This window comes from Scylla paramamosain, chromosome 3, assembly GCF_035594125.1.
Source record: "Scylla paramamosain isolate STU-SP2022 chromosome 3, ASM3559412v1, whole genome shotgun sequence".
Taxonomy (NCBI): Eukaryota; Metazoa; Arthropoda; class Malacostraca; order Decapoda; family Portunidae; genus Scylla; species Scylla paramamosain.
In genome coordinates this window covers 12,607,501-12,633,497 of record NC_087153.1, presented here as the reverse complement: position 1 = coordinate 12,633,497, position 25,997 = coordinate 12,607,501, and the positions used below count along the sequence as shown (strand labels likewise).

The window sequence follows — 25,997 nt, the reverse complement described above, 5'->3', positions numbered from 1 at the left end:
TACAAGAGGACATGGAGTGAAATTGAGGAAAACAGCAAGTAGAAGAGATATCAAGAAATATGGTTTCCCAAATAGAAACATAGAAATATGGAACAACTTAGATGAAACAGTGGTACAAGCAACAAATATTCATGAATTTAAAGTTAAGCTGGATGCTTATAGATATGGAGACAGGACAGCGCGAGCATAGCTCTTTTCCTGTAAAACACAACTAGGTAAATACACACACATAAAAAAAAAAAAAGTTTAATCAGTTAGAATTCCCTTCTGTATTACAAAATCTGATATGAATGGCTTGTATAAATTCAATTTATGGAGCTACCAGTGTTATCTTTGTGGGAAGACGAGTTTGGTTCACACATACCAGGAAACAATGTTTGGAAACAATGTTTGCAAACTGTTTCCAAGCTGTTTCCAAATAGTTTCTAAACAGTTTCTCAATTTGGAAACAATTTTCATGGATGGATGAATGAGTGGATGGATGGATGAATAAATGGATGAGCAGATGAATGAATAGATGAGTAGATAGATGGATGAATGGATAGGTTGATGGATGGATAGATGGAAGGATGGGTGGATGTGTGGGTGGATAAAAGGGTGGATGGATGGATGAATGAATGGACGGATGGGTGAATAGATGGAAGGATGGATGCATGAGTGGATAGGTGGATGGATGGAAGGATGGATGTGAGTGAATAGAAGGATGGGTGGATGGATGAATGAATGGACAGATGGATGGATGGGTGGATGGGTGAATGAATGGATAGATGGAAGGATGGATGGGTGAGTGGTTAGATGGACTGAGGGATAAATAGATGGATGGATGGGTGGATGTCATATACGGTAGGCAATAGCCATTCTGACTACTGGTGAGGTCTGGCACGGTTTCTCAAATGTTTTGAAACTGTTTCCAAAATGTTTGCAGACTCTTTCCAAACAATATTTCCTGTTGTGAACAGGCCATTAAATGACGAGAAGCGTTTTAAATAATTCCTTGAAAACGAAGTACATATCAAATTATGTCCGAGATACCTCTAAATATATATATATATATATATATATATATATATATATATATATATATATATATATATATATATATATATATATATATATATATATATATATTTTATTTTTTATTTTTTTTTCTTCTATTTCTGGGATTACTCGAAAATGCACCCGTAAATTTACTTGTTCCTTCTCACTGTCTTTATATAGTCTTTGGTCTGGGTCTTCTGTTTTCTTCTTTCTCTTTCCATGTATTTTCTCTTATTAATCACAATTTGTGTATTGTCCTGTCCCATATTCCAAAACACTTCTGCACCGTACCTCCACTATTTTTAAAGGCTATAAAGCTGATTAGCCAGGTTCTTCCTTTTGATTATGTAAAAATTTTGCTAGTACGTCACTAGAACCGGAAAAAAAAAAAAAAGCTTGGAAACCCGTGAAGCTTCAACTAGTCTAGAATGGAGGTGTGGTACACCCAGACCAAGACCCAGAACTCAACACAACAAACAGCGCAGTGGTGAGGTGCAATGTAAGGCAGGCACAGGCAGCCACCAGGACCTACTTGCTGCAATGGCTTTCGTATTACGTGGATCAGCTCGTGCCCTTCAGGCGGCAGCGCACCATATTACACCAAGTGAGAACATGTGAACACCTGAGCAGAGGCGGTGGTAGGTGCAGGTGCCGGTGTGTTGTTGCCTGCTCCCTTACCAATCATTCCACCGCACCATGCTTGTTAGTTCTTGTTACTTGTATTTATTGGTCTGGTCCCACTGCACCGAAACACTCTACAGGACCCTTGTGTCTTATTTTATATGGTAAAAATTTACAATAATTCCTTCTTACATAACTCTCTCCCTTTCCCCCAACATGCTTGGGGTACCTGTAGGTAATCTGGGATTTGGAGGGTGGAGGGGCATGGAGAGCCAAACTAGGGTAAATTTGGACATTCATTAAAAGTCTAAGGTTGAGATGCCATGCTTTGACAATCTGACAAATCGAGAAATTTCTAACGCAACTGTGGGGCTTCGCCCATCCCCTCCCCCCTTAACGACACTAACTTAATCAAGCATTACTTAACCTAACTGAAGATTACCTAACCTAATCTAACCTAACCATTACCTAACTCCAACCAGTATGAATTGTGGCAGTCACACGCTATTCCTCATGGCTGGCATCTGAAATCATCACATACCAAGAAATAATATACATTAACACCTACCAAAAGAGGAAATAGTGCCAAACTTCAAGAATGTGAAGATAAAAGCTGCCATTTTGAAAGGTATAGCAACAAATGTAGATCACAATCTTGCAAACTTTCCATAGTGACAGCTGGAGTCAAACTAGCATGATGGTGCCGTGACATCCTCATGCACTGGGCAGTGTGGAATAATACCCTCGTAGTTTCCTCTATATATCTTGCAAATAAAATGTGCCTCATAATAAAATGTTCAATAGTTTTGATACACCGAACAAGCTGATCTTATGTATGGACAAATTTTTTTTTTTTTTTATATATATTTCACTCACATATGAACTACTTTCTGAGGTGTATAGGAAGTGTTCAGGGGCTCAGTGTGTGAAAAGAGCTGTACTGTGCACACAATTTGTGGCACCTCTGTTTTTACTGCAGATTTGTGAGTTAACTATAGGAAGTCTTTGAAACTTATAGACGTACACCACAGTGAGTATACTATATCATCATGTCAGTGTTAAATGGCAAAGTACGAAGGACCTATTATAAACGTTAACCTTTTCTATCATCAATTTGTATAATTATCCATCAGGTGAATTACCACACCCTATATGCCTTAATAACAGTAAAGTCTTTCAAATCAGAATATTCTGAGGATAAGTAAGTCTTCACGTTTGTCCTAAATTAGTTTTTATGTTAACAATTCTTTGCAAGTCAGGTGCAAGGCTGTTGTATGATCTTGGGGCACCAGATCTGAAGGCACAAAACTGAACACTTGTTTTTAACTTGATTAAGACATATCTCTGGGATTATGGAAACATATTTTAATAATTTCTTTACAGTGACAATTCTCTCTCTCTCTCTCTCTCTCTCTCTCTCTCTCTCTCTCTCTCTCTCTCTCTCTCTCTCTCTCTCTCTCTCTCTCTCTCTCTCTCTCTCTCTCTCTCTCTCTCTCTCTCTTAAAGTAGCATAACAATAATGAGGATAACTTAAGCTAACCAAACAAAACCTTATCCAGACATACTCTAACTTATAATCCTGTGAGACATTTAATCCAGCAGAGCAACTATCCTTAACTATGTAACAATAATGTAATGTTTGGTAATTAAGGTTGATTTTACATGTAATTTCCCCCAGGATCAATGAGCAGTGTAGCAGCAGGAAAATGGCAGATTGTTGGATCAGCATGTATCACTCGTCCACCAGTAGTGTGTCCCCCCATGACACCCTTAGAGCAGCAGTACTCTGAGGTAGGAGGTTCGGCATTGTCTGGATTCTTAATGATGCATTCAGAAACGTTTCATTCTCTCGCCACAACTATTTTCAGAGGCCATGGAGTTGATTAGCCAGATTCTCAAGAGTGTTTCTCTGGTTTATAGAGTAGAAATCTTGTTAAGCTGTCATTAGAATTATACAAACATCCTCAAAAATAGTGTAGCTTCAACTAGAGTGATGCAGAGGTGTTTCAGAATGTGGTCCTTAATGATGTATGTAATTTTGCATTTCATAATTTCATTCATCATGTACTTTTGCATTTCATCACTCCATTCATCATTCTAATACTTTATCCTTACTGAGATCAACAATTTGTGGCATGCTTAGGTATACATATTTCTTATACTTTTACATATTGTTTTTGTAATATTCCTTTGCCATGACAAAAGAGCACCACTAATACAACACAACCTGAAGAGTAGCCTTAAGCAACTGTTGAACTATTCTGTCTGCTCCTTGTTATGCCCAGCCTTGGAGCATCTTGGAAACACTGAACAATAGAGCTGATGGTGGGATGAATGTCATGAAAGTGGCCATTGCTTGGGATTGAACCCTTGACATGGATGCTCAAGGTAAACATGTAGTTTTGACATGTTTCAGACTGGACTGAGATGATTGTCAAGACCATAGTGGATTTTAATCAACTTTGACTATTCTATCACTATGTCCAAACTTGTAAAGCCACAGTCAGTTTGCAATTACACCCCCATGCCCTTTCCTTTTTTTTTCCTTGATTTTAGAAGATTTTATTTCCATATCTTAAAAGTTATTTGAATAAATAATTTTGTTGAAGAATATGTAGCTATGTTTTGGAGGATGAATAGAATAAAATATTTTAACTGACTAGAAACCAGATCATTGTCACATTTATATTGCTTTCCTTTTAAAGGTAGTCTGTTTTTCTGATTACTTCAGATGATTACTGCAATAGAGGAAGAGAATTCCCTGAAAAGTGACCATGAAATTAGAGCAGAGCAAGATAGAATCAATTTGGAAATTATGAAGACTGGGGAGGCTGATGAACTTGATCTTGAGGAAGCTTCTAAACAAACTGCCATAGAATTTGAGGATTCGTGTTTGGAAGAGCTCAAATCTTTTAAAACTACTCATCTTGATAAAGGTAAAACAGAAAATTCCAGCATGGGAGCCCATATCTCCTCTGTTTATTCCACTACTTTGATTGCCACATTTACTTGTTTTACATTTATGTGCATCTTATCAATTTCTATTTTCCTGCTTCATGTTCCCATGATTTTTTTGTCCAGTGCTCCTGAACAATTTTTTTCTCTCTTTTTAATCCTCCCTCCAATCTTTTGTTACATTTTGTCATCACTTCCTTCAGTTATATTTTTAAGTTTCCCAATATGTTCATGAACATCTTTATTTTAATTGTACATTTATGTATGCTAATCATTTACCATATTTTAATTGTATATTCATGTATGCTGATCATTTAAAATGTTTCTCTCAATACCACTTGTTTCACTTTTATGAACAGAAAATTTACAATTAATCAGTCATTATGTATTTTTCATGCATACAAATTCATGTTTTATTACATAGATTTAGCCATAATTTTCCACTAGCTGAGAATTAGATCATGAGCCATAGTAAGTGGGAAATATTTTCAGTGAATCCTGAAGTGAAGGATGTGAAAAGCATCAATCGTGCCCTTGAAAGGTCTTTGGTTCTTGTGGTGAAGCAGAAGCTTGGTACCAGTGAGGAATGGGTCTTTCCACATACACCTTGGCAGCCTGGAGAGACACTTAGACAGGTGAACTATTGCTATATTGTTCATTTGTTAATAGAAATCAACAGTAATTTTTGAGGGGGGAAAAAAAAAATTAATAAAAAAAAAAAAAAAAAAAAAAAAATATATATATATATATATATATATATATATATATATATATATATATATATATATATATATATATATATATATATATATATATATTGGCATAGTTTTTTCCCCCCCCAAGACAATTTTTTATATTATTCAGCCAAATTTTTACATGCAGTGAATAATGTAATTTGCTTTCAGACTTGTGAGCGATTAGTTCAAGAGACATGTGGAAATGACCTGAAGGTGAAATTTTTGGGCAATGCCCCTTGTGGGTTTTATAAGTACAAGTATCCCAAAACAGTTCGCAAGGAAGGTTTCATTGGGGCTAAGGTTTGTAACTGTTCTGCCTTCCATTATCTTGAAATCTGTTTCTTGTTACAAGTAATAAATGCTTTTAATATATGACATGCCATAGAACTATAGGTTTATTAATTTATAAATAATATAGTTGGTTTAGGGATATGGTAGCCCCTTTGTCCATGACAATGATGACAGTGTGGTCCAAACTACCTGTGGTGCAGAAAAGATTATTCTTTTAATTTATAAACTTGTGTCTTTAGCTATAATTGTTTTTTTTTTTTTTTTTTTTCAGGTCTTCTTTTACAAATGTCAAGTGAGGAACAAAGATGGGCCCATTACACCTGGAACAAACATTGTTGATCACCAGTGGCTAACACAGGATGAATTAGATACCAGGTTCAAACAGTCTTATGCCAAGTCCATTTCAAAATTTTTGGTTTCTGATAGATAGAAGACAGTTTAGTTTTTTAGCATTTGTAACATATTTGCTTAATTTAGCAAATGCAGAAGTCTTGTAAATAGTGCAGTCAGCCCAAATAACTCATATGTTTAAGCCAAAAGTTATTTTCATCAACCACCTTTTTCTTAGGGAGACTGCCTTTAGTCTCAGCAGTGAAGCAAGAGTTGAATCAGAGTGGAAGAACTGATCTGGAAGAATAGAATCAAGCATTTTGTCAAGGAACAGTTGAAGTACACCTTCAACTGTTCCTTGACAAAATGCTTGATTTGAATGTGATATGAAAATGTATGTATAGGCAGCAAATTATTAGTGTTAGCACCTTTGGCTTCAGAGAGTGGAAAACGGTATCAGTGATGATACAAGTACCAAGTTTAAACTGTATTTCATGTATTGTTTATTTGCCTCTTTTAACTGTTTTAGTAGTGAATCTTCTGTTTTCATAATACCCAAGAGCCATCTCTTCATAGTAACCAATAGAAGATGGCAAAGAATGTTTTACACTATCTTAAAAAAAAAAAACATGACCCTCTACACCTCCATTGCATAAAAGCTGTCATCCCTTATCTCCTTTTATTACTACAGTGACTTAAATCATATTGTGACTTAAATAACTTTCACTAAAGCTTACTGAAAGTGGTCGAGGTGGGATGCTGAAACTTTTGAGAATACACATCTTAAGTTTACATTGCCTCTCCCATTTCTTATGGGGCTGTTTAGGATGCAAGAAATGTTGAGGGGCAGTGTATGGCAGAAATTGAGGTTTGGTGCTCCTTGAAGTGCCTCCTGCACGCTCGCTGCTTACCTATAAGATGATAAGAGTGGTAAGTGCAGCTACAAGAATATGTAAAACAATGGTGTAGTTGAAACAAGATATACAAATAAGAGTGGAGGAGGAGGAAAAGGTGAAGGAAAAAATTGGTAAGGAAAAAAAATCACTGATATATGGAAAAACAGCCATATAAATAGATGGGAATACAGCAATTACTGCCACCACTACTACACCACTCAACGCACCTTCATTAGTGTCTCCGTTTCTTGTACAATCCTCCTTACGCCTCCATACAAACCACATACTCCACCCATTCCTCTGTGCAGTCCGTTAGCACCCTCTTCTTGCACGTCTGCTGCTGCCATAAGTATGTCGGCTACGGAACGCCGCCGCCTGCCCGGGGGAAAGACTACCACCTAGGAAAAGAAAGTGTGATAAACAGAACCGGGGAAAAGGGGAGATCCACAGGAAGTAGGATCTAATGTGAAAGTAAACTGGAACAAGGCCAAAAAATGGAGAGATGAGATGGAAGGTGGGAAAAAAGGAACGGGATATGGTGGAATAGGAAGCGAAAAGGAGTGTGTGTGTAAATAGTAATTAATATATATATATATATATATATATATATATATATATATATATATATATATATATATATATATATATATATATATATATATATATATATATATATATATATATATATATAAACAGGTAATCAAAATAATATTAATTAAACCTGACTCACCTGGTTGGCGTTCTGTGTGTTGAGATTGGCATTAACATTATTGTTGTTGATGTCGTTGTTAGCGTTGACGTTATTGTTGTCATTGTTGTTATTGATGTTGTTGTTGACGTTAAGGATAAAAGTGACCAGACCCGTGGCAAAGCTGAGGAAGTTAAAGGTGTTGAAGCCTCCTAGAAGTCCATGGATGAGTGCGCACTCCCTCACCCTTTCACTCACTCTCCCAGGCATGTAGACAACTGGACTGGCTGCTCTCTCTCCTCTCCTTTTAATCCCAAATGCCGCTATCTTCTTCACTGTATTTTTCGGCATCTCTCTTTCCTCTTCCCCTATCAATGATCTTCCAACCTTTCCTGCCCTCTTTTGTATTTCTCTCATCTCTTTTCTCGCCATTCTCCTTGCCTCTCTTCTTTCATCTGTTTTTTCTTCTATCCTACCCATATTCCTCTCAGTTCTTTGCGTCCCTCTTTTCTCATCTTTTCTCTCTTCTCTCACTGGTCTTGCATTTCTATCTGAGTGTTGGATTTCTCTCTTCACTTCTCGTCCCACTGCTGATCCCACGTATCTCACTCTTCGGTCAGTACCTTCTTCATTTTTCCTTGTCGGTACTTGTTCCTCATGGCGCCCACCATACTCGTAAGGCAAAATTCCTATTGTTTTTCGAGTTTCATTAAGTTTTGTATGATTAGTTATGATGTTATTTGTATGTACGTTTACTATTTTATTCATCACTACTTTCGCTGCTTTCTCCTCTTCTTTTTCGTTTTTAACTCGCCCCTCCCTCTCTTCCATTTCACTCGGTTTAGCATAATAAGAATTTACTTCTGCACCAATTTCATGCCCTCTTATTATTTCGTTTATCTTTTCTTTCTGTGTTTCGTTTCTAATTCGCTCTTCTTTTTGTTCTTGTTCTTGTTTTCGTTCTTCGCTGGCATTCATGAGGTGGTTCCACAGCTTCAGGTGATCGGTAAGCATGACCTCCAGTTCGTATGCAAGTCTCCTGTGTTCTACTTCGGTGAGAGGACGAGGGGATGGTGGTGGCGGCGGCGGTCGTGGTAAAGCTTGAACCACCACCACCACCACCATCAACACCGTAATGCGAATAATCCACATTCGTTACCAATCTGGAAATAAATTAATGAATATATAGATGATGATATGTGTTGAGAGAGAGAGAGAGAGAGAGAGAGAGATCTTGCACACTTCTTAACTTTGATCAGCGTTTCCTTTTTCATTTAAATAATATATCGGCAACTCACTTATAATCATTTATTATAAGTTCTCTTCTCCAGTAATTCCCTCTTTCAATAATTATTATTTTGTGTGTTAGCAAGAACCAAATCAGTTGTATTCTGACCTATAGTAGTAGGAGTAGTAGTAGTTGTTGTTATTTCTTACCCTTTTCCGAGGTGGTTCTGAGGAGAGGTGTGGACTGTGGTGGTGGCGGTGGGAACTGTAAAGGCATAAGTGGAAATGTGTGAGAGGAGGTTCGAATAACGGAAGAGGTAGAGGGGGAGAGGGTTGAAGAGATCATCACGGGAGGTTTGGCACGCCCAGTCAACCACCCATCCACGAACACATTACCGCTAAGGTGCTAACATCATCCATCTCTTCCTCTCCGTATGTGTTACTCTCCCCATTCTTTCACATCTCCTTTCCTCCTTCCCTTTTTTCCCTCCCTCTCTTTTTCCACAGCCTTACTTCCTTCCCTTTTTCTTTTAACTCCCTGTACCGACCCTTCCCTCTTTCCATCTCAATCTATCTCCTCCTCCGTTCCCACTCTTTCTGATATCCCCTATCCTATGAGAGAGAGAGAGAGAGAGAGAGAGAGAGAGAGAGAGAGAGAGAGAGAGAGAGAGAGAGAGAGAGACGCTATACTGACTGTTACACTTGTGTGTTGTCTTTGTCACTAGTGCTGCTCTCCGAGCTGGGCAGCATATAATGACACAACTGCTTCCCTACAGCCTGCTGTGCCAGACAGCGCCGCTCCAACACTTTCCCACCACGTGAGTACTGCCAGGACCAGACAGGTGACTTCTACATTCCGAGCGAACAGAGGGACCGCACGTGGTGTCACTCCCCGCAGCCAGCCCCACGCTCACGCAAGAGGAGGGAGCGCACATCGCGCAGGAGTCGCGACCCGCGGCCATCAACCCCCCCCCCCCCCCCCCGACGACCCCCCGGGCCGCACTGGGTGTCGCGCCCGTGGAGGTATTCTATCTCCATGGTCGCGCGCCCCGCTGCCATCTCGCACGCCCACGTCCGGGCGTCCAGAGGAGGGAGCACACATGGTGTTGCGCCCCGCGACAGACAGCTCATGGTGGTGGGCATCACATACACTGCTCGAAAAAATCTCTCTCTGTACTCAAGAGGTGAAGTTGGAGTAACTGAGGGGCCACTGTTATTCTTTGTATTGCAGCTTGTTATAGTCTAGCTACCGATTAGCTACAATCATTAAGCTGAAAGTGTGCCATATAATGACATCCTTGACGAATTACTCGGACTGCAAAGATAGACCAGTTCATCCCTGGCCTTCACTGGTCATGACCTGAGGTGTCTCGCCAGCATACGTAGACAGCCCGCGTTCAGTATGATTAGTATGGTGGATAAGCAGGATAACTGCATTACCTTCATCAGAAACACTTTCTGCCCGGAACCATGCCAAGTCTGTTCTCCAACTAGCCAAAAACTCCTTCATTAACAGAAAATGTCAAAACCTTTCAAGATCTAACTCCCCTCGTGATTTCTGGCATCTAGCCAAAAATATCTCCAATAACTTTGCTTCTTCTTCTTTCCCTCCTCTACTTCAACCAGATGGCACCACTACTATCACATCTATTTCTAAAGCTGAACTCTGCTCAAACCTTTGCTAGAAACTCTACCTTGGACGATTCTGGGCTTGTTCCTCCCTCTCCTCCACCCTCTGACTACTTCATGCCACGTATTAAAATTCTTCGCAATGATGTTTTCCATGCCCTCGCTGGCCTAAACCCTCGGAAGGCTTATGGACCTGATGGGGTCCCTCCTATTGTTCTCCGAAACTGTGCCTCCGTGCTTGCACCTTGCCTAGTCAAACTCTTTCAGCTCTGTCTGTCAACATCTACCTTTCTTTCTTGCTGGAAGTTTGCCTACATTCAACCTGTTCCTAAAAAGGGTGTCCGTTCTAATCCCTCAAACTACCGTCCTATTGCTTTAATTTCCTGCCTATCTAAAGTTTTTGAGTCTATCCTCAACAGGAAGATTCTTAAACATCTATCACTTCACAATCTTCTATCTGATCGCCAGTATGGGTTCCGTCAAGGCCGCTCTACTGGTGATCTTCTGGCTTTCCTTACTGAGTCTTGGTCATCCTCTTTTAGAGATTTTGGTGAATCTTTTGCTGTTGCCTTGGACATATCAAAAGCTTTTGATAGAGTCTGGCACAAAGCTTTGATTTCCAAACTACCCTTCTACGGTTTCTATCCTTCTCTCTGTAACTTCATCTCAAGTTTCCTTTCTGACCGTTCTATTGCTGCTGTGGTAAACGGTCACTGTTCTTCTCCTAAATCTATTAACAGTGGTGTTCCTCAGGGTTCTGTCCTGTCACCAACTCTCTTCTTATTATTCATTAATGATCTTCTAAACCAAACTTCTTGTCCTATCCACTCCTACGCTGATACCACCCTGCACTTTTCCACGTCTTTTCATAGACGTCCAACCCTTCAGGAGGTAAACATAGCACGCAGGGAAGCCACAGAACGCCTGACTTCTGATCTTTCTAAAATTTCTGATTGGGGCAGAGCAAACTTGGTATTGTTCAATGCCTCAAAAACTCAATTCCTCCATCTATCAACTCGACACAACCTTCCAGACAGCTATCCCCTCTTCTTCAATGACACTCAACTGTCCCCCTCTTCTACACTGAACATCCTCGGTCTGTCCTTTACTTATAATCTGAACTGGAAACTTCACATCTCATCTCTAGCTAAAACAGCTTCTATGAAGTTAGGTGTTCTGAGACGTCTCCGCCAGTTTTTCTCACCCCCCCAGCTGCTAACTCTGTACAAGGGCCTTATCCGTCCATGTATGGAGTATGCTTCACATATCTGGGGGGGTTCCACTCATACTGCTCTTCTAGACAGGGTGGAATCAAAAGCTTTTCGTCTCATCAACTCCTCTCCTCTAACTGACTGTCTTCAGGCTCTCTCTCACCGCCGCAATGTTGCATATCTAGCTGTCTTCTACCGCTATTTTCATGCTAACTGCTCTTCTGATCTTGCTAACTGCATGCCTCCCCTCCTTCCGCGGCCTCGCTGCACAAGACATTCTTCTTTCTCTCACTCCTATTCTGTCCACCTCTCTAACGCAAGAGTTAACCAGTATTCTCAATCATTCATCCCTTTCTCTGGTAAACTCTGGAACTTCCTGCCTGCTTCTGTATTTCCACCTTCCTATGACTTGAACTACTTCAAGAGGGAGGTTTCAAGACACTTATCCACCAATTTTTGACCACTGTCTTGACCCTTTTACGGAACTGGCATTTCAGTGGGCATTTTTTTTATTGATTTTTGTTCCCCTTGGCCGTTGTCCTTCTTACATAAAAAAAAAAAAAAAATGTTTGGGACCCATTCACCGGGAGTGGCTGAGACTGCTCTTTGACCTATAATTAGGTCTGCAATATAGTAATGTAATGTAATGTAATGTAATGTTGTAATGTAGTTCTTGTCTTTAGTTCTTCATTTTTTTTTCTGTACTTTTGTGATATGCCTGTTGGGGAAATAAAATAATAATAATAATTATTATTATTATTATTATTATTATGTATTATTTATTTATTTATTTTTATTATTGTAAGAGAAGCAATGAAAAATTCTTGGAGAGAATGCGATGTGTTAAGTGTAGGACTGGAAGGATGACTGAGGCAGTGAAGGAGTTCCTGGAAAAAGGTTTCTTCCTACATGAGTTGCCGTTCTAAAGGACAGACTCAGGAACATTCCTCAATCAGCTATGACGTAAGATCAAGAAGAGGGAGGCGTGGAGGGGGCGTGTCACGTGTTGTTGTTGTCCATCAGCTGATCTACCTTGTTCTTGACGCCCACCCACTGAAGTGTCAGCTGTCCGGCCTGCAGTTCTATTGGGTTAGTCCTTATTTGTTCTTCTGTTTCTTAACGAGATAGCAAATGAAAGAGAGTCATACATGGCTGTTTTACTATGTATTTTACATTCATATATAATTAATATGTAGATTTGAGGTTAAACGCGTGCGTATGTGTGTGTGTGTGTGTGTGTATCTTGGTAGCAATATGATGTCTGCAGTTTCAGAAATGTCAAAAAAGGTAAATCTTAGGTTTTATTATAGTTTAAGCCATTACACACTACGTGGTAATAACCTACCTCATTTTGTTCTTCTCACTATTCACATCATTTCTAATGATTGCACTACTTGTCGGAAATTAATAATAACGCCACAATAGGCCTGGGAATGCACAGCGCTCTCAACTTTTTCTAAGTCCACAGGTAAACATAAATGGTGTATTGTTGCCTGAACTTCAGTTGTTAGGTTAGGTTAGGTTAGGGTTTTATTATAGTTTAAGCCATTACACACTACGTGGTAATAACCTACCTCATTTTGTTCTTCTCACTATTCACATCATTTCTAATGATTACACTACTTGTCGGAAATTAATAATAACGCCGTGGGCCGTGGGTAGAGATTGGGGACATTGGCTTAAACTATAAATCTACCAAATCTTATAGCGGCTCCTTAAGTATTTTATTGCTGCTTCTCTCTGGGACAAGCAAGCTTGGGGGACTTGGTGGGAAAGTGGGGTTTTAGGGTGGTGAAAGCCAAAATATGCCAAATTTCGTAAACCTTAAATGGCTAAGAAGAAAAACACTGCTTTTGGGGAAAATCCTTAAAAATAGTCAACAAAAGGAAATATGAGCCCCCACATAAACCCCTTCTTTGCTATCCTAACTTTCTGAAATCACTAACCTTGCTAATTGGAGGGCTCTGTCCACCCACATCCTCCACTATGTTATCTTAACTGGTAAAATTTCACTTTAACACAATACATCCTATTTTTTTTTTTCTCATTCTCTATCCCCAACAACATAATAACTCATGCATTACACTGTTTCCCTCCAAGGGAGCCTCATCAGCATGGACTTACAATTTGTTATGCAGTACAAGATGGATCACATCACTGTAACATAACCATGCATGACCCCAAAACAAAATCTCCACACACGTGTTGTACAGTGAATATTCATCACCATGTGCACATAATTTAGCTGTTCCATGAGGAGCTGCTGTTGGCAAGATTATCCATCAAAAATTATGCTTCTCCCACTGACATCCAAAACTATTTTACCGTTATTATTAGTAGTAGTATATGTAAGACTTAATTATTTGAGAAGACTTAATTATTTGAGTAAATCTGCTTACTGCTTATATAGGCAATCACTGTTCATATGTTGTTATCATTTATTATTTTTTTTATTTCGCCATCTTGATCCAAAACTGGTGATTTCTGATGAAAATTAAAATCTAACCAAACCCAGTCTAAACCTAATCCTGTGGACCTCTAACACTGTGGAGCCACTGGCAACCTAAACATACTTTTCCATTCAGACTGATTGCTTCCAGTGTCAGTGGTTAAGAAAACAAATCTTGAAAATGGGCAATTTGCAATGGAAGTATTGTAAATGAAGTATCATACACATACCAAAACCTATCAGAAAAACTAGGTAAGTTTTCCAGTGTCAGGCAGCTTAACAAAATATAATCATCAAAAATCACAACACACACACACAAGAACTTCACTCATACAGTCACTTAGTCAGCCTCCCTCTATTCACCCACCTTACCTTCCCCTCCCATTCACTCACTTCTTACACACATTTTTTACACCAAATTCAACTGTGTCTGCACATGTTTCTATAGGAAGGTCTTAGCACTGAAACTGACCGTCTGTTTTGAGATCACTGTACAGTGCATATTTTGCTAAATAGGTACATTTTAGCATTCGCTGTAAATAGTTTAACTTTGTATTTATTTACATCTAATGAGTGTTTATTGTTGTGACTGTATTCAGATGCTGACCAGCACTTGGGGAGTTTCTTAATGGGTCAAGTTAGTGGTATACAAATATTATTACCTTTGATTATTATTATTATTATTATTATTATCATTATTATTATTATTATTATTATCATCATCATCATCATCATCATCATCATCATCATCATCATCATCATCATCATCATCATCATCATCATCATCATCATCATTATTACCTTCACTCAGACTCACACCAACAGCATCATGGTGGTGGGGCAGAGGCAGGAGATACCATTAGTACCAGCAGAGCAGAGCCGCTTGGAGACTGTCAACACCTGTGTGGATGTTCTCACTCACCTGGAGGCTGTGGTGGATCAGGTCTTCTCATCCATTACCACAAGACTTGCTGGTAAGTTAGACTGAAGGTGTGGGAGGGATGGAGAGATGGGCTGGAGGGCTTCAGGTAGGGGGGAAGTGGAGGAGATGAAATGGATGGATACGAGAAATAACTCATGAGAAGAGGAGAGGAGGGAGGGAAGAAAGATGAAATGGATTAATGGAGGGATTAAGAGATGGGCCAGATAGATTTAGGTTGCGAGGAAATGTGGAAGGGATGGATGTATGGATAGGAGAAATATATGATGAGAGAAAGAGAGAAGAAGGGAAAGAAAGATGAAATGGATTAATAGATAAATGAATGAGAGAAGATAGAAGGAAGAAATGTACAGATGTATGTATAAGAGAAATGGATAATGAGAGGAGGAGAGAAGGGATGGAAGAAGAGTAAAATGGGCTAATGGATGGATGGATGAGAAAAAAGATGGAAGGAAAAGAGAGAGAGAGAGAGAGAGAGAGAGAGAGAGAGAGAGAGAGAGAGAATACAATTATACCTCTCTCTCTCTCTCTCTCTCTCTCTCTCTCTCTCTCTCTCTCTCTCTCTCTCCAGACAAACTAAGAATAAATAGAATATGATGAAGGCATAGAGGAGTAAGTTTTCAACTATCCCAATTATCCCAACTATTCTTCCTGTTTTCTCCCTCACCTCTCCCTGTCCTCCTCAGATACCACAGCCAGACTGGAGGGACTGAGGCAGAGGGCTGCTGATGCTCAAGCCAAGGTGGACAAATTGACAGGCATCACAAAAGCTACACAGGTATGTATGTGTGTGTTTCTAGCCTGATTATCAATTTGTACAAGTCCACTTAACTCATATGTAATTCTGGAAAGGTATAGGTTAAGATGGGACCTGATAGAGGGCTGTAAATGGTATTGGGATATAACAAAGGTGATGTAAGCAAAATAATGGGTTTGAGTTTGAAAAGTAAGATATAAAAAAGTGATTGGAAAAAAATTGGTTCTCAAATAGAGTAGTACATGAATGGAATAGACTCAGTAATCAGGTTGTTAATGCTGAGTCATTAGGGTACTGTAAAAGAAGATAAGACAAATTTATGGATGAGGATAATAGTTTGAAATAGGTATGTTTCATGAGAGGACTGCCACATGTAGCCCTGATGGCTTCTTGGCACTTCCCTTATTTTTTTATGTTCTTATGCTCTAACTTAATCCTCACAGGTTTTCTCCAGTGCTCAGTACCCAGGTGGGGAGGTATACAAACCCTATCAACAGGTACACACAGATACTGCCCGCATGCCTTACTTGGCCACCCCAATCAATCCTAATCATGATCCAATACCTGCCCAATCCATACTTCAGGTGAGTTGGGTGTAGGAAGGGAGAGAGAGAGAGAGAGAGAGAGAGAGAGAGAGAGAGAGAGAGAGAGAGAGAGAGAGAGAGAGAGAGAGAGAGAGAGAGAGAGAGAGAGAGAGAGAGAGAGAGAGAGAGATGAAATAGCAGTAAAAGAGAAAACTAGATGAATAACAAAGAAAATAAAAAGAAATGAGAGAGAGAGAGAGAGAGAGAGAGAGAGGAGAGAGAGAGAGAGAGAAGATGAGAGAGAGAGAGAGAGAGAGAGAGAGAGAGAGATTGGTTCCTTTATTTTTTGTGTATGTTGCCATATTTAGCTAACAAATAATGAAGGGTAATAAGCATTCTATATGAGTAATTACCTCTCTCTCTCTCTCTCTCTCTCTCTCTCTCTCTCTCTCTCTCTCTCTCTCTCTCTCTCTCTCCAGGATAAGCTACAATTTTATCATGTAAGGGAGCGGAAGAGCATTGGAGGCCAGAGGGTCGTGGGTGGCCTTGTGGGGGAGGAGACAGAGAAGGAGGATGGCTTAGGAAGACTGCCTCCTCATCTCTCCTCTGTGACATCTCTTCTTCTCTTCAACACCACACATAATCCGTGAGTACATTTTCTAACCTACATTTATATACCTAGATTATTTTACTCCACTCTTGAGGTGTGAAGGAAGCTAGCCAAGAGCACTAAAAGATTAAGGTAAAAAAATCTTGCCTAACTTGTTGCTCCCAAAAAGTCAAAGAAAAGAATACAAAAAAAGTTGATCAGTTTAGTTCCAAAAGTGTTGTGATGCAAAAAGTAAAAAAAAAAAAAGTTAAGAAAAGTTGGTCAGTCTACTTCTAGAGGTGTCTTGGTGTCTTTTGAAATAGTTTGAGTCATAGGAAGGTAAAAACGACAAAACCAGGCAGTGTTCCATAGTGAAAGTGATGAAAGAGTGAAGATGAGTAGGCTACTATTATCTCATAGAGCTAGCCTTTTTTATGTATTCCAGGTGTATCAAGAGGTATATTGTATTTTTGTTTTTTGTATTACTGTGTTCCTTTGTACTTTTCTGATGACATAATTTATAATTATCATATTGTAAGTATAAGGTAGGGAATTTTTTCTTAAGACATCATGTATTATGATCACATAGTAAGTATTAGTAGTGAATTTCGTATGACATTGCAGATACAAGAAGTATGTACATGGTACTGGATTCTCTTGGAGTATTGCATTTTCTTTGTATTATTGTGTTCTGTACTTTTTCCTATGACATCATATTTTACTATTATCATACTGAAAATATAAAGCAGTTTTTCTTATGACACTGCAGATACAAGAAGTACATGGTGTTGGATCCCCTTGGAGTGGTGTCAGGCACGCGTGGTGTTGCTCCCCGCAGCAGGGCAGGGACAGGACCTGATGAGTCCCACACACTGCATGATGCCCCTGCCACAATGCAGGTAACATGATGTCACTGAAGGACTAGACAAGTAACCATGATAATACAAAGGAAGTCAATTTAGAATATAGACACCTCCAACTTAGGTTAATCCTGTTGCCCCCCTTCCTTCCTTTTTTTTTTTTTAGGGACTGGCATCTCTTTTTTTTTTTATTTGTTGACCTTTGTCAGTATTCTTTTTGCTTTAAAAATACTGATGCCAGTATGGATTTAAAGTAATAGGAATTCTTAATAATGAATCAGTTTTTAAGTAAGTTTTAAATGGAAATAACAGTGACTGTGTGAATTTAAAGTAATGAAAAGTAAATATAAGTAGATGCAGGTAAAAGTTGTTAATTCTTGAATAAACAAAATATAAAATTAAGGATCTCTCTCTCTCTCTCTCTCTCTCTCTCTCTCTCTCTCTCTCTCTCTCTCTCTCTCTCTCTCTCTCTCTCTCTCTCTCTCTCTCTCTCTCTCTCTTCCTTCCTTCCTTCCTTCCTTCCTTCCTCCCTTCTTTCCCTCCTTCACTCTCTTCTATCTTCCTTCCATCCCACCATCCATCCCTTTTCTCTCCTAGCTATCCTTCCCTTCTGCCAACCTGTCCTTTCATCTCCCCCTGCATCCCTTCCTTTCCTCCTTCCTGCCCTCCATGTATCCCTTCCCCTCTCTCCCTCCATGCACCACATAATCTTGCTGCACCAATGTTCAGCCACTTTTTCATTCTCTCTGCTGCAGGATGGTGACAAAGACATCCTGGTGGCTAAGGATGGCTACCAGTACCTTCCTGACCTTCCTGATGTGCCTGACCTTGATCTGCCCATGGAACTGCCCTCACTCACTGGTAGAGAGAGAGAGAGAGAGAGAGAGAGAGAGAGAGAGAGAGAGAGAGAGAGAGAGAGAGAGAGAGAGAGAGAGAGAGAGAGAGAGAGATGGTATATAGATAGACAAATAAATAAGTAGACAGATGTACAGATGGAGAGATGGATAAATGAATAGATAGACTGTAGTAGTATAACAGCAGAATAGCATCAACAGTACTATTAATACTACTACTGCTATTATTACTACTACTATTACTACTACTACGGCTGTGGCCTCTTGTTTGTGAGGTTGTGAATTTTATATAATTTCTAAAATTATTACTGATATCACCATCATCATCATCATTACCTTCCTCTCTTTAGGTGTGGCCAATGATCTTCTCTACGAGGGAGGAGCAGACCACAACATCGCCCCCTCCCTCACACTCCATGATGGACCCCTCTCCTTCTTCTCCTCCTCTACCCCCTCCCCTTCCCAACCTCCTGCACAACCCCCAACACAACCCTCCTCTCAACCCTCCTCTCAACCCTCCTCCCATCCCTCCCCCAGTCCTGCTCCTGCCCCTGAACAGCCTCCCACCCCTGCCCCTCCTCCTCCGGCTTCCTCTGCTCCTCCTACTCCTGCTCCTGCTCCCACTCCTTCAGCTCCTACTACAGGTGCTCCTCCTCCACCTCCACCTCCACCCCCTCCTCCTCCAGCAACAGCTCTTCCTGCACCTGAGGTAAGACTTGTTGCATCATCTGTCTGTATGTCACATCATCTATCAGTATGTGTGTGTGTTTCTGTTGAAATTTAATCTACCCAAGTTGTGAAAACCACTACCATCTGGAAATAAAGTTAAATAAATTTAATTGAGTTGTCTGAATTTTTTCTTGTTTATTGTCATTTGAATAATTCTCTCTCTCTCTCTCTCTCTCTCTCTCTCTCTCTCTCTCTCTCTCTCTCTCTCTCTCTCTCTCTCTCTCTCTCTCTCTCTCTCTCTCTCTCACTTTTATGCCTTATAATGGGTTCACACACACACACACACACACACACACACACACACACACACACACACACACACACACACACACACACACACACACACAGAGTGTCCCTGCAGCAGCACTAACTGAAGCACGGAGTGACCTCATGAGGGCCATTCAGGAGGCTGGGGGAATGGGAAGGGCCAAGCTCAAGAGTGCCAAGGAGGACAGAAAGAGGAGGAAGCAGGAAGGCGAGGAAGAGGAGGAAGGGAAAGGTGGTGGTGGTAAGGTGAGTATGTGTGTGTGTGTGTGTGTGTGTGTGTGTGTAGTAATAATAGTTATGTTAGTGATAATAATAATCTTTTCCCTTTTGATCCTTCAGTGAAACAAGGCTTGTATTTGCTATCTTGTCTTTAGAAGTGGTTAAATATAACTTTTTCACAGGGTTTAGTTTTGTGGAGAGAACAGGAGGAAGTGGGTTAACAAAGAGATACAAAGAGAGAATAGATACTGTGAATATCAAAGGAAGGTCCAGTAAAAATGGGAGGACAGCCTTAGGATACATGAGAGAGAGAGAGAGAGAGAGAGAGAGAGAGAGAGAGAGAGAGAGAGAGAGAGAGAGAGAGAGAGAGAGAGAGAGAGAGAGAGACTGTAAGTGATAGAGAATGGATGCTATGAATGTGAGCACTGTTGGAATATTTAAAAGCAAGGAAGAATAGGGATGTTGAGAGTGATGAGAATGGCTTCTGTGAGTGTGAGGAAGGAAGAGGATGCAAAGAGAGAGAGGGGGGAGGGATAAAGTATGCAAAAGAAATAAATGGAGACTCCTCTGTTGTGTAAGAGAGAGGAGTGATGGGAACTTGAGATTTGGAATAATGAAAAGTGGATGCTCTGAATATAAGCTGACATTGCACATATTGGCATTTAAGAGAGAGAAAATGAAGTGTATTGACAGAAAGATATGGAAACTTTTCTGGTATTGTTGCTTCCAAAACAATAAAGTGCTGAGGAACAGAACTAGAAAATAAGTTAGAGTTCACTTCACTCATATTCTTTTGCTATGAAGTGCTGAGGAGGAAAACCTGAGAGTAGGTTAAAGTTCACTTTACTCGTATTCCTTTGCCACGTCACCTCAAGTCCTTGTTATTTTGCACTGCAGGGTTCAGGTGGCAAGGCCCCAGCAGGTGACTTCATGAGTGACCTGTTCAACCGCCTCTCTCAGCGACGCAAGGTGAGATGACAGGAGACTAAGTGGGAGAAATAAAAGGGGGGATGATTAAAAGGACTAAGGTGATGAATGAAAGAATGAAGAGAAAGGAAATGAGGAAAAAATAACTAGATAGAAAAGACAGAAAAGGAGAATAAAAAAAAGGGATGATGAATGAAGGAATAGGGAGGAAGAAAATGAGAGAGATAAGTAGATAGAAAAGACAGAAAAAGGAGAGAGAGAGAGAGAGAGAGAGAGAGAGAGAGAGAGAGAGAGAGAGAGAGGAGAGAGAGAGAGAGAGAGAGAGAGAGAGAGAGAGAGAGAGAGAGAGAGAGAGAGAGAAGCAAGATGTAACTGAAATAAAATAAGATGTAGAAATAAGGCAGAACATAAGTCAGATAAGTGGAAAAATTTTTGTTTGGTAGCAGGAGGTGGGAAGAATGAAAAGGAACAAGACAGAATAAAGTAGGATAATTATTGGACTGATGTGATAAATTGTAATAGAGATGACACAAGAACATAAGAAAATAAAAAAGTTGCTTCTTTTCACTTATCATCCTTGTCCATAAATTTGTTTATGAATCAGCATTAGAAACCTGATTACTTAGTCTGTTCCATTTGTCTATCACTATGTGAAAACCATTACCTTATCTCTTTATTAAATCTAACTTTTCAAGCTTAAACTCATTATTTCTTGTCCTTATCACTGATTATGAGAACCTTACTTATGTCACCCTTGTTATGTTCCTATACCACTTAAAGTCATCTATTAGGTCTTTTTTAATTAAGCTGCCACCTCTCTAGGGAACAGTGCACACTAACTCCTTCTCCCTTTCCTCCTCTTCTAGGGCATCTCAGGGGCACAGAAGACTCCTAGTGAGCCCTCCAAGAACCAGGGTGGCAGTGCAAGTACCAACACATCTACCACCATGGAGAAACTATCCTCCCTCATCCCTCCACCTCCTCTTACTGCCAGTGTGGAGGAGGAGGCACGGGAGGGAAGCGATGATGATTGGGATTAAAGATCTTACTCCTTTCTTTCTCCCTGATTCTCTCTCTCTCTCTCTCTCTGATCAAAACAGCAAGCTATGTGATATCTGAATAGATTAACTGATTTTTCCATTAATCTTTATCATATCCATTACAGTGAATTGGCTTATGTTATGTTGGATTATATATATGTATATTCAGGAGTATATGCTGTATTTTTTTTTTTTTTTTGCAGAGATTATTGTTCCTCCTCTCTTCCTGTTTCACTTCTTGTTATTATTGTTCTCATCATTAATATTATTCTCATCATCACTATTGTTATATGAACAACTGTAATGTCCTTTTTCACTGCCAATGTGAAAAGAAAGTTAAGATTAAGTATTAATGATTTATTTCAACATAATTTGAAGACCAATGAGCTGTATGATAATTATATATAATGGTCTTGTAATTTTGAATAATAAAAATTATAATACCCTCTTCCCCAGTCACACAACTTGCAGCTATTTATTTTCCAGGTATAACAAAGGGAGATCAATTGGAGGTGTGTGCCAGCTGGACTGCCTTGATCACTTCTGTGCATATGTGATATAGTTAGAAATATTCAATGCCTTAACAGTATGTTTCCACAATTCATTTATCTTGGTGTATTAACAATTTAATTTGAATTGTAGTTCACTCTTGTTTTTTACTGTAGTTGTACCTTTATGTAATTACACTTAGCTATTTTTTACTCAATAGTATCAGTCATTGAGAGGCAACATGTGCCTGCTGTATAAGATACCTTAAAAGCATAATTTCTATACCGTAACAAAGGAATGCAGACATTGTGATAAGGCTGTTTCATATAAAATTTTATTTACAAACTTACAAAAATATAAAAATATCACACAGTAACATACTTAAACTTCATTAATTTGTTAGAGATCAAGGATGGGGGTTGCAGCTCCTAAGAATTTTGTTGTACAGTACAAACTGATGGAGTCCCTTCAGCAGAGTGCAAATGTAAAAAGTGTCTGAATTTTATGAAGACAAAATTTTACATGAGGATGCTGTCAAGATGTACCCTTTAATTTGATATATTCGTTTTTCCTTACCAGGTAGTTTCTGTCTCTCCCATTTTCTACAACTGAAAACAATGAAGTTCATCTTTCTCATGCCCTCCTCACCACAGTCTCCAGGTCATCTTTGGCCTTCCTATTAGTCTCCTGACTATCTTCAACTCCCATGCCCATACTTAATTTATATCATCTTGATCCATTCATCACAGTTCCCATTCCACATCTCCTCACCTCATTAGACAGAGCCCATATTTCTCTCTCTCTCTCTCTCTCTCTCTCTCTCTCTCTCTCTCTCTCTCGAAATAGGTTAAAATAGCAGATTTCATTTTCTGATTTGTGACCCTGGTCACTTTTTAAAGTTCTGATGCAGGACTTTGTACAGTTTACTTGCCTTTTGAGGACCCATCCCAGACAAAATGACAGCTCCTCTTCAGTTGCTTGAACTATTTTTTCTAGAGAGCCAAATGTTGACAGGAGTGTCATTGCATCAGTGCGATTAATGCTTCTCACTGACGTCAGTGTATCGATAAGCTGAAAATTAAGAAATATTTGTAAATTACACATCGCAGACAAGAAAACCATGTGACAATTCCTTCCATACTTGTACACAGGAAAGCTTACGAACAAAGAAAGATACTATGGCCAGATTAAGGAATAGTATTATGCCAATATTAACATATGAATCACGTTTGGACATGGAATAGGAAACGATAATTGAAAATGCACATGGGAGGAACGAGTTACCTGAGAGCAACACGTGGAATGACAAGATTCAAAGATAAGAGTAAAGAAAAGTTGTATGATTGATGTGGTGTGGGCACTTGCACACTGAAGTGAAGGGTAGATTGATGGAATTGGCAAAAAGAAATAGTGAGATGAGAATGAAGGGTTTATGCTAATGGAATATGAGTTCTAGTAGAGAAGGAAAATGGAAAGGAATAGGATAAGGGTTGCAAGTGTACAAGAGAAGCTAGTAAAGAATTGACTCCTTGCACAAGCTGAGAAGTGTATTAGATAGGAAGATGTGGAAGCTTTTCTGCTGGCTTTGATGCAGATCCAAGTGAAAACAAATGCATTTTATTGATCTTTTTTTAAATAGGAAGAAAAGATATTCTGGAAAAAAAAAAAAATAGCATATAAGCTGGAAGCAGTTGTAGTTTTCATTGATGTCATCCTCCTTTGCTGTCTGTTATATGACAGAAAAAAAGAAAAATATAGGAATACTTGAAAGCTTGCTTCTGCTGTGGCCAATGCTTGGTGGAATCTGAGTATGAGAGAACAGATTGATGGAAGCAAATGGATGTTTCACAGTCTGAAGTGCACAGTTCATCATAACATACCATTGAGTATGGATTTGAGTCTTGTTTTTCCATGATCATATCTGGTGGTTTATTCTCATATATCTTGTAAACTTCAATAATGCGTCCTGCCTCTTCCTGATTCCATGCCAACATGAGGGTCATTTCAGCTAAAAAGCAGATCTTTGTCAGTTGCTTCAGCTCATGGTGTGGTTCCTTAACATCAACCTGCAATGTACTGAGATTTAGGACACTAACTTGCTTAACCTATAGAACCATACACAAGTTTTTATTTCTCCTTATCTCCTTAATTTCTTATAAGCTATTGTGATGAAGAATATTATACCAGAAAATGGTATCTTTTATCTTCTTTCTTTAGATCTTTCTCATACTAGCATAGGAAGTAAAAACTGGTTGAAATATTTACATATAACTGTATTCATTATACGTAAATTTGTGGCTGTATGACTATCATTATGAAGGGGTATGGATAAACCAGTGTATGCTATTGGGTTTAGCTGTAGAAGTAAGTGGCCAGTTGTGCTATGCCTAAGCTCCTTGGGTGTGTTAAGAGTTGTCCACAAGACTATTCTTTTCCACCAGGGCCTGACAGAGCTGAGCGCATGAATGATATGTGTACAAATTTGTGGTGCTTTGTCTCTGCCATCCTGTGTGGGACTGCCAGCCTGGTATATAGATAGATGACTATCTGACCTGATACACTTATTATTAACCTTCCTTTTTAAGTTCTCTTTCTCCTCAACATAAATTGTGTGTGTGTGTGTGTGAGAAGACAACAGAACAACAATCTTCCTACCAGCACCAAGAGGACCCGAAGTTCATACTGATGGCCAAGCTGCTTCAGGCGCTCGTGGATGTAGTTCGGGTTCAGGTTGTGGTAGCGAAGACTGAGAAACAAGGCACAATTGCTGGCTCCCATTTCATAATCAGGCACTATCTCTCCGTACTCCCACGGAACATTGCGGATAAACTTTAGTATTGGGTTTCCTCTCTGGAAAGAATAAACATGAGACATGATGGTAAGCATTTATACACCAATAACTTTTTTTTAACCTATGAACAGCAATAGTAGCAGTAACATATGTAAGCTCATAATGCTAGAATGTATGCTACTTTTTATTTATTTATTTACTTTATTTTATTTTTTATTTATTTATTTACTTTATTTTATTTTTTTACTTATTTATCAGTTTGTAATTGTTTCTGACCATTTCTTCCTTAAATAGCATTGCAATAATGTGGTACCTAACTGGTGCAGTACTACCCATGATCCTACAGTTAAAGAAATATATATATATATATATATATATATATATATATATATATATATATATATATATATATATATATATATATATATATATATATATATATATATATATATATATATATATATATATAATGAGTTTAATCTTGTGAGGTAAACTCACTTGTTTAGGATTAACAACAATTGAATTTTTGGATGCAGGTTTACTCAGTGGTTTCTGTTTTGGTTCCCCTGTTGCCTTTGCTTCTGGTGGAGGTTCTTCATAAAACTCTGATTTCTTCAGGTTGGTGAATGCTTCTGTAAAATTATAAAATGCAACTTTGATGATTAGCAGTCACTCTGAATTAAGCACTAAGAATGAAGGGATAACTGATAGGTATCCACAAAGCCTGTTTTCAGGAAATAGTCAAAGAAACCATGGATTCACAGTGTCAACAGAAAAAGAATAATTCCAATAACTGGAATTTCATTTATTTTATCAATCTTCTTTAATGTTTGTTGCTTGGAATTCCTTTGAAGGGGTGATCTTGTCAGGAAAACCTTCACTCTTGTGCACTCCATTCACTTTCACTAAGTTATTCATTCTCTCAATGGCTTTACCTTA

The 25,997-nt window shown here is 39.0% G+C and overlaps 4 protein-coding genes and 1 long non-coding RNA gene across 8 annotated transcripts in view; 2 read left to right on the top strand and 3 right to left on the bottom strand.

The window, feature by feature from the left end:
* The first annotated feature begins 1,421 nt into the window (after window positions 1-1,421).
* Window positions 1,422-6,642, top strand: LOC135116023 (large ribosomal subunit protein mL46-like). Of its 3 annotated transcripts, XM_064033250.1 has the most exons (7): window positions 1,422-1,642; window positions 2,142-2,287; window positions 3,338-3,450; window positions 4,391-4,595; window positions 5,107-5,249; window positions 5,520-5,651; window positions 5,914-6,642. In XM_064033250.1, exons 3-7 carry the CDS (start codon window positions 3,343-3,345, stop codon window positions 6,070-6,072), a joined length of 747 nt encoding a protein of 248 aa, XP_063889320.1. In that variant the 5' UTR covers window positions 1,422-1,642; window positions 2,142-2,287; window positions 3,338-3,342; the 3' UTR covers window positions 6,073-6,642. The 3 variants fall into 3 exon arrangements, with proteins under 3 accessions (XP_063889320.1, XP_063889313.1, XP_063889327.1); XM_064033243.1 differs by lacking the exon at window positions 2,142-2,287 and having other exon boundaries at window positions 1,423-1,676; XM_064033257.1 differs by lacking the exon at window positions 2,142-2,287 and having other exon boundaries at window positions 1,442-1,642.
* Window positions 6,228-8,150, bottom strand: LOC135096326 (myotubularin-related protein DDB_G0290005-like). The gene is made up of 4 exons (XM_063997751.1): window positions 7,599-8,150; window positions 7,096-7,266; window positions 6,710-6,883; window positions 6,228-6,269 (listed from the first exon to the last, which is right to left on the bottom strand). The coding sequence occupies exons 1-4, from the start codon at window positions 8,034-8,036 to the stop codon at window positions 6,228-6,230; spliced, it is 825 nt and encodes a 274-aa protein (XP_063853821.1). The 5' UTR covers window positions 8,037-8,150.
* A 157-nt stretch (window positions 8,151-8,307) lies between these two features.
* On the bottom strand, window positions 8,308-9,916 carry LOC135116053 (uncharacterized). Its single transcript, XR_010276153.1, has 3 exons — window positions 9,478-9,916; window positions 8,994-9,048; window positions 8,308-8,719 (listed from the first exon to the last, which is right to left on the bottom strand). It is a non-coding gene; the product is annotated as an uncharacterized LOC135116053 (long non-coding RNA).
* Window positions 9,917-12,476: 2,560 nt separating this feature from the next.
* On the top strand, window positions 12,477-22,242 carry LOC135115978 (WASH complex subunit 1-like). Of its 2 annotated transcripts, none has more exons than XM_064033164.1 (11): window positions 12,477-12,712; window positions 14,884-15,046; window positions 15,699-15,790; window positions 16,213-16,353; window positions 16,773-16,939; window positions 17,652-17,781; window positions 18,498-18,603; window positions 18,947-19,305; window positions 19,674-19,838; window positions 20,709-20,780; window positions 21,605-22,242. In XM_064033164.1, the coding sequence occupies exons 1-11, from the start codon at window positions 12,533-12,535 to the stop codon at window positions 21,776-21,778; spliced, it is 1,749 nt and encodes a 582-aa protein (XP_063889234.1). In that variant the 5' UTR covers window positions 12,477-12,532; the 3' UTR covers window positions 21,779-22,242. The 2 variants fall into 2 exon arrangements, with proteins under 2 accessions (XP_063889234.1, XP_063889244.1); XM_064033174.1 differs by having other exon boundaries at window positions 12,576-12,712; window positions 14,898-15,046.
* Window positions 22,243-23,006: 764 nt separating this feature from the next.
* LOC135116015 (DNA excision repair protein ERCC-1-like) overlaps window positions 23,007-25,997 on the bottom strand; it is a 6,826-nt gene continuing 3,835 nt past the window's right edge. Inside the window, 5 exon segments of the mRNA XM_064033237.1 lie at window positions 23,007-23,224; window positions 23,227-23,338; window positions 24,148-24,333; window positions 24,923-25,117; window positions 25,557-25,690. Coding sequence (XP_063889307.1) covers window positions 23,154-23,224; window positions 23,227-23,338; window positions 24,148-24,333; window positions 24,923-25,117; window positions 25,557-25,690 — 698 coding nt within the window. The 3' untranslated portion in view covers window positions 23,007-23,153.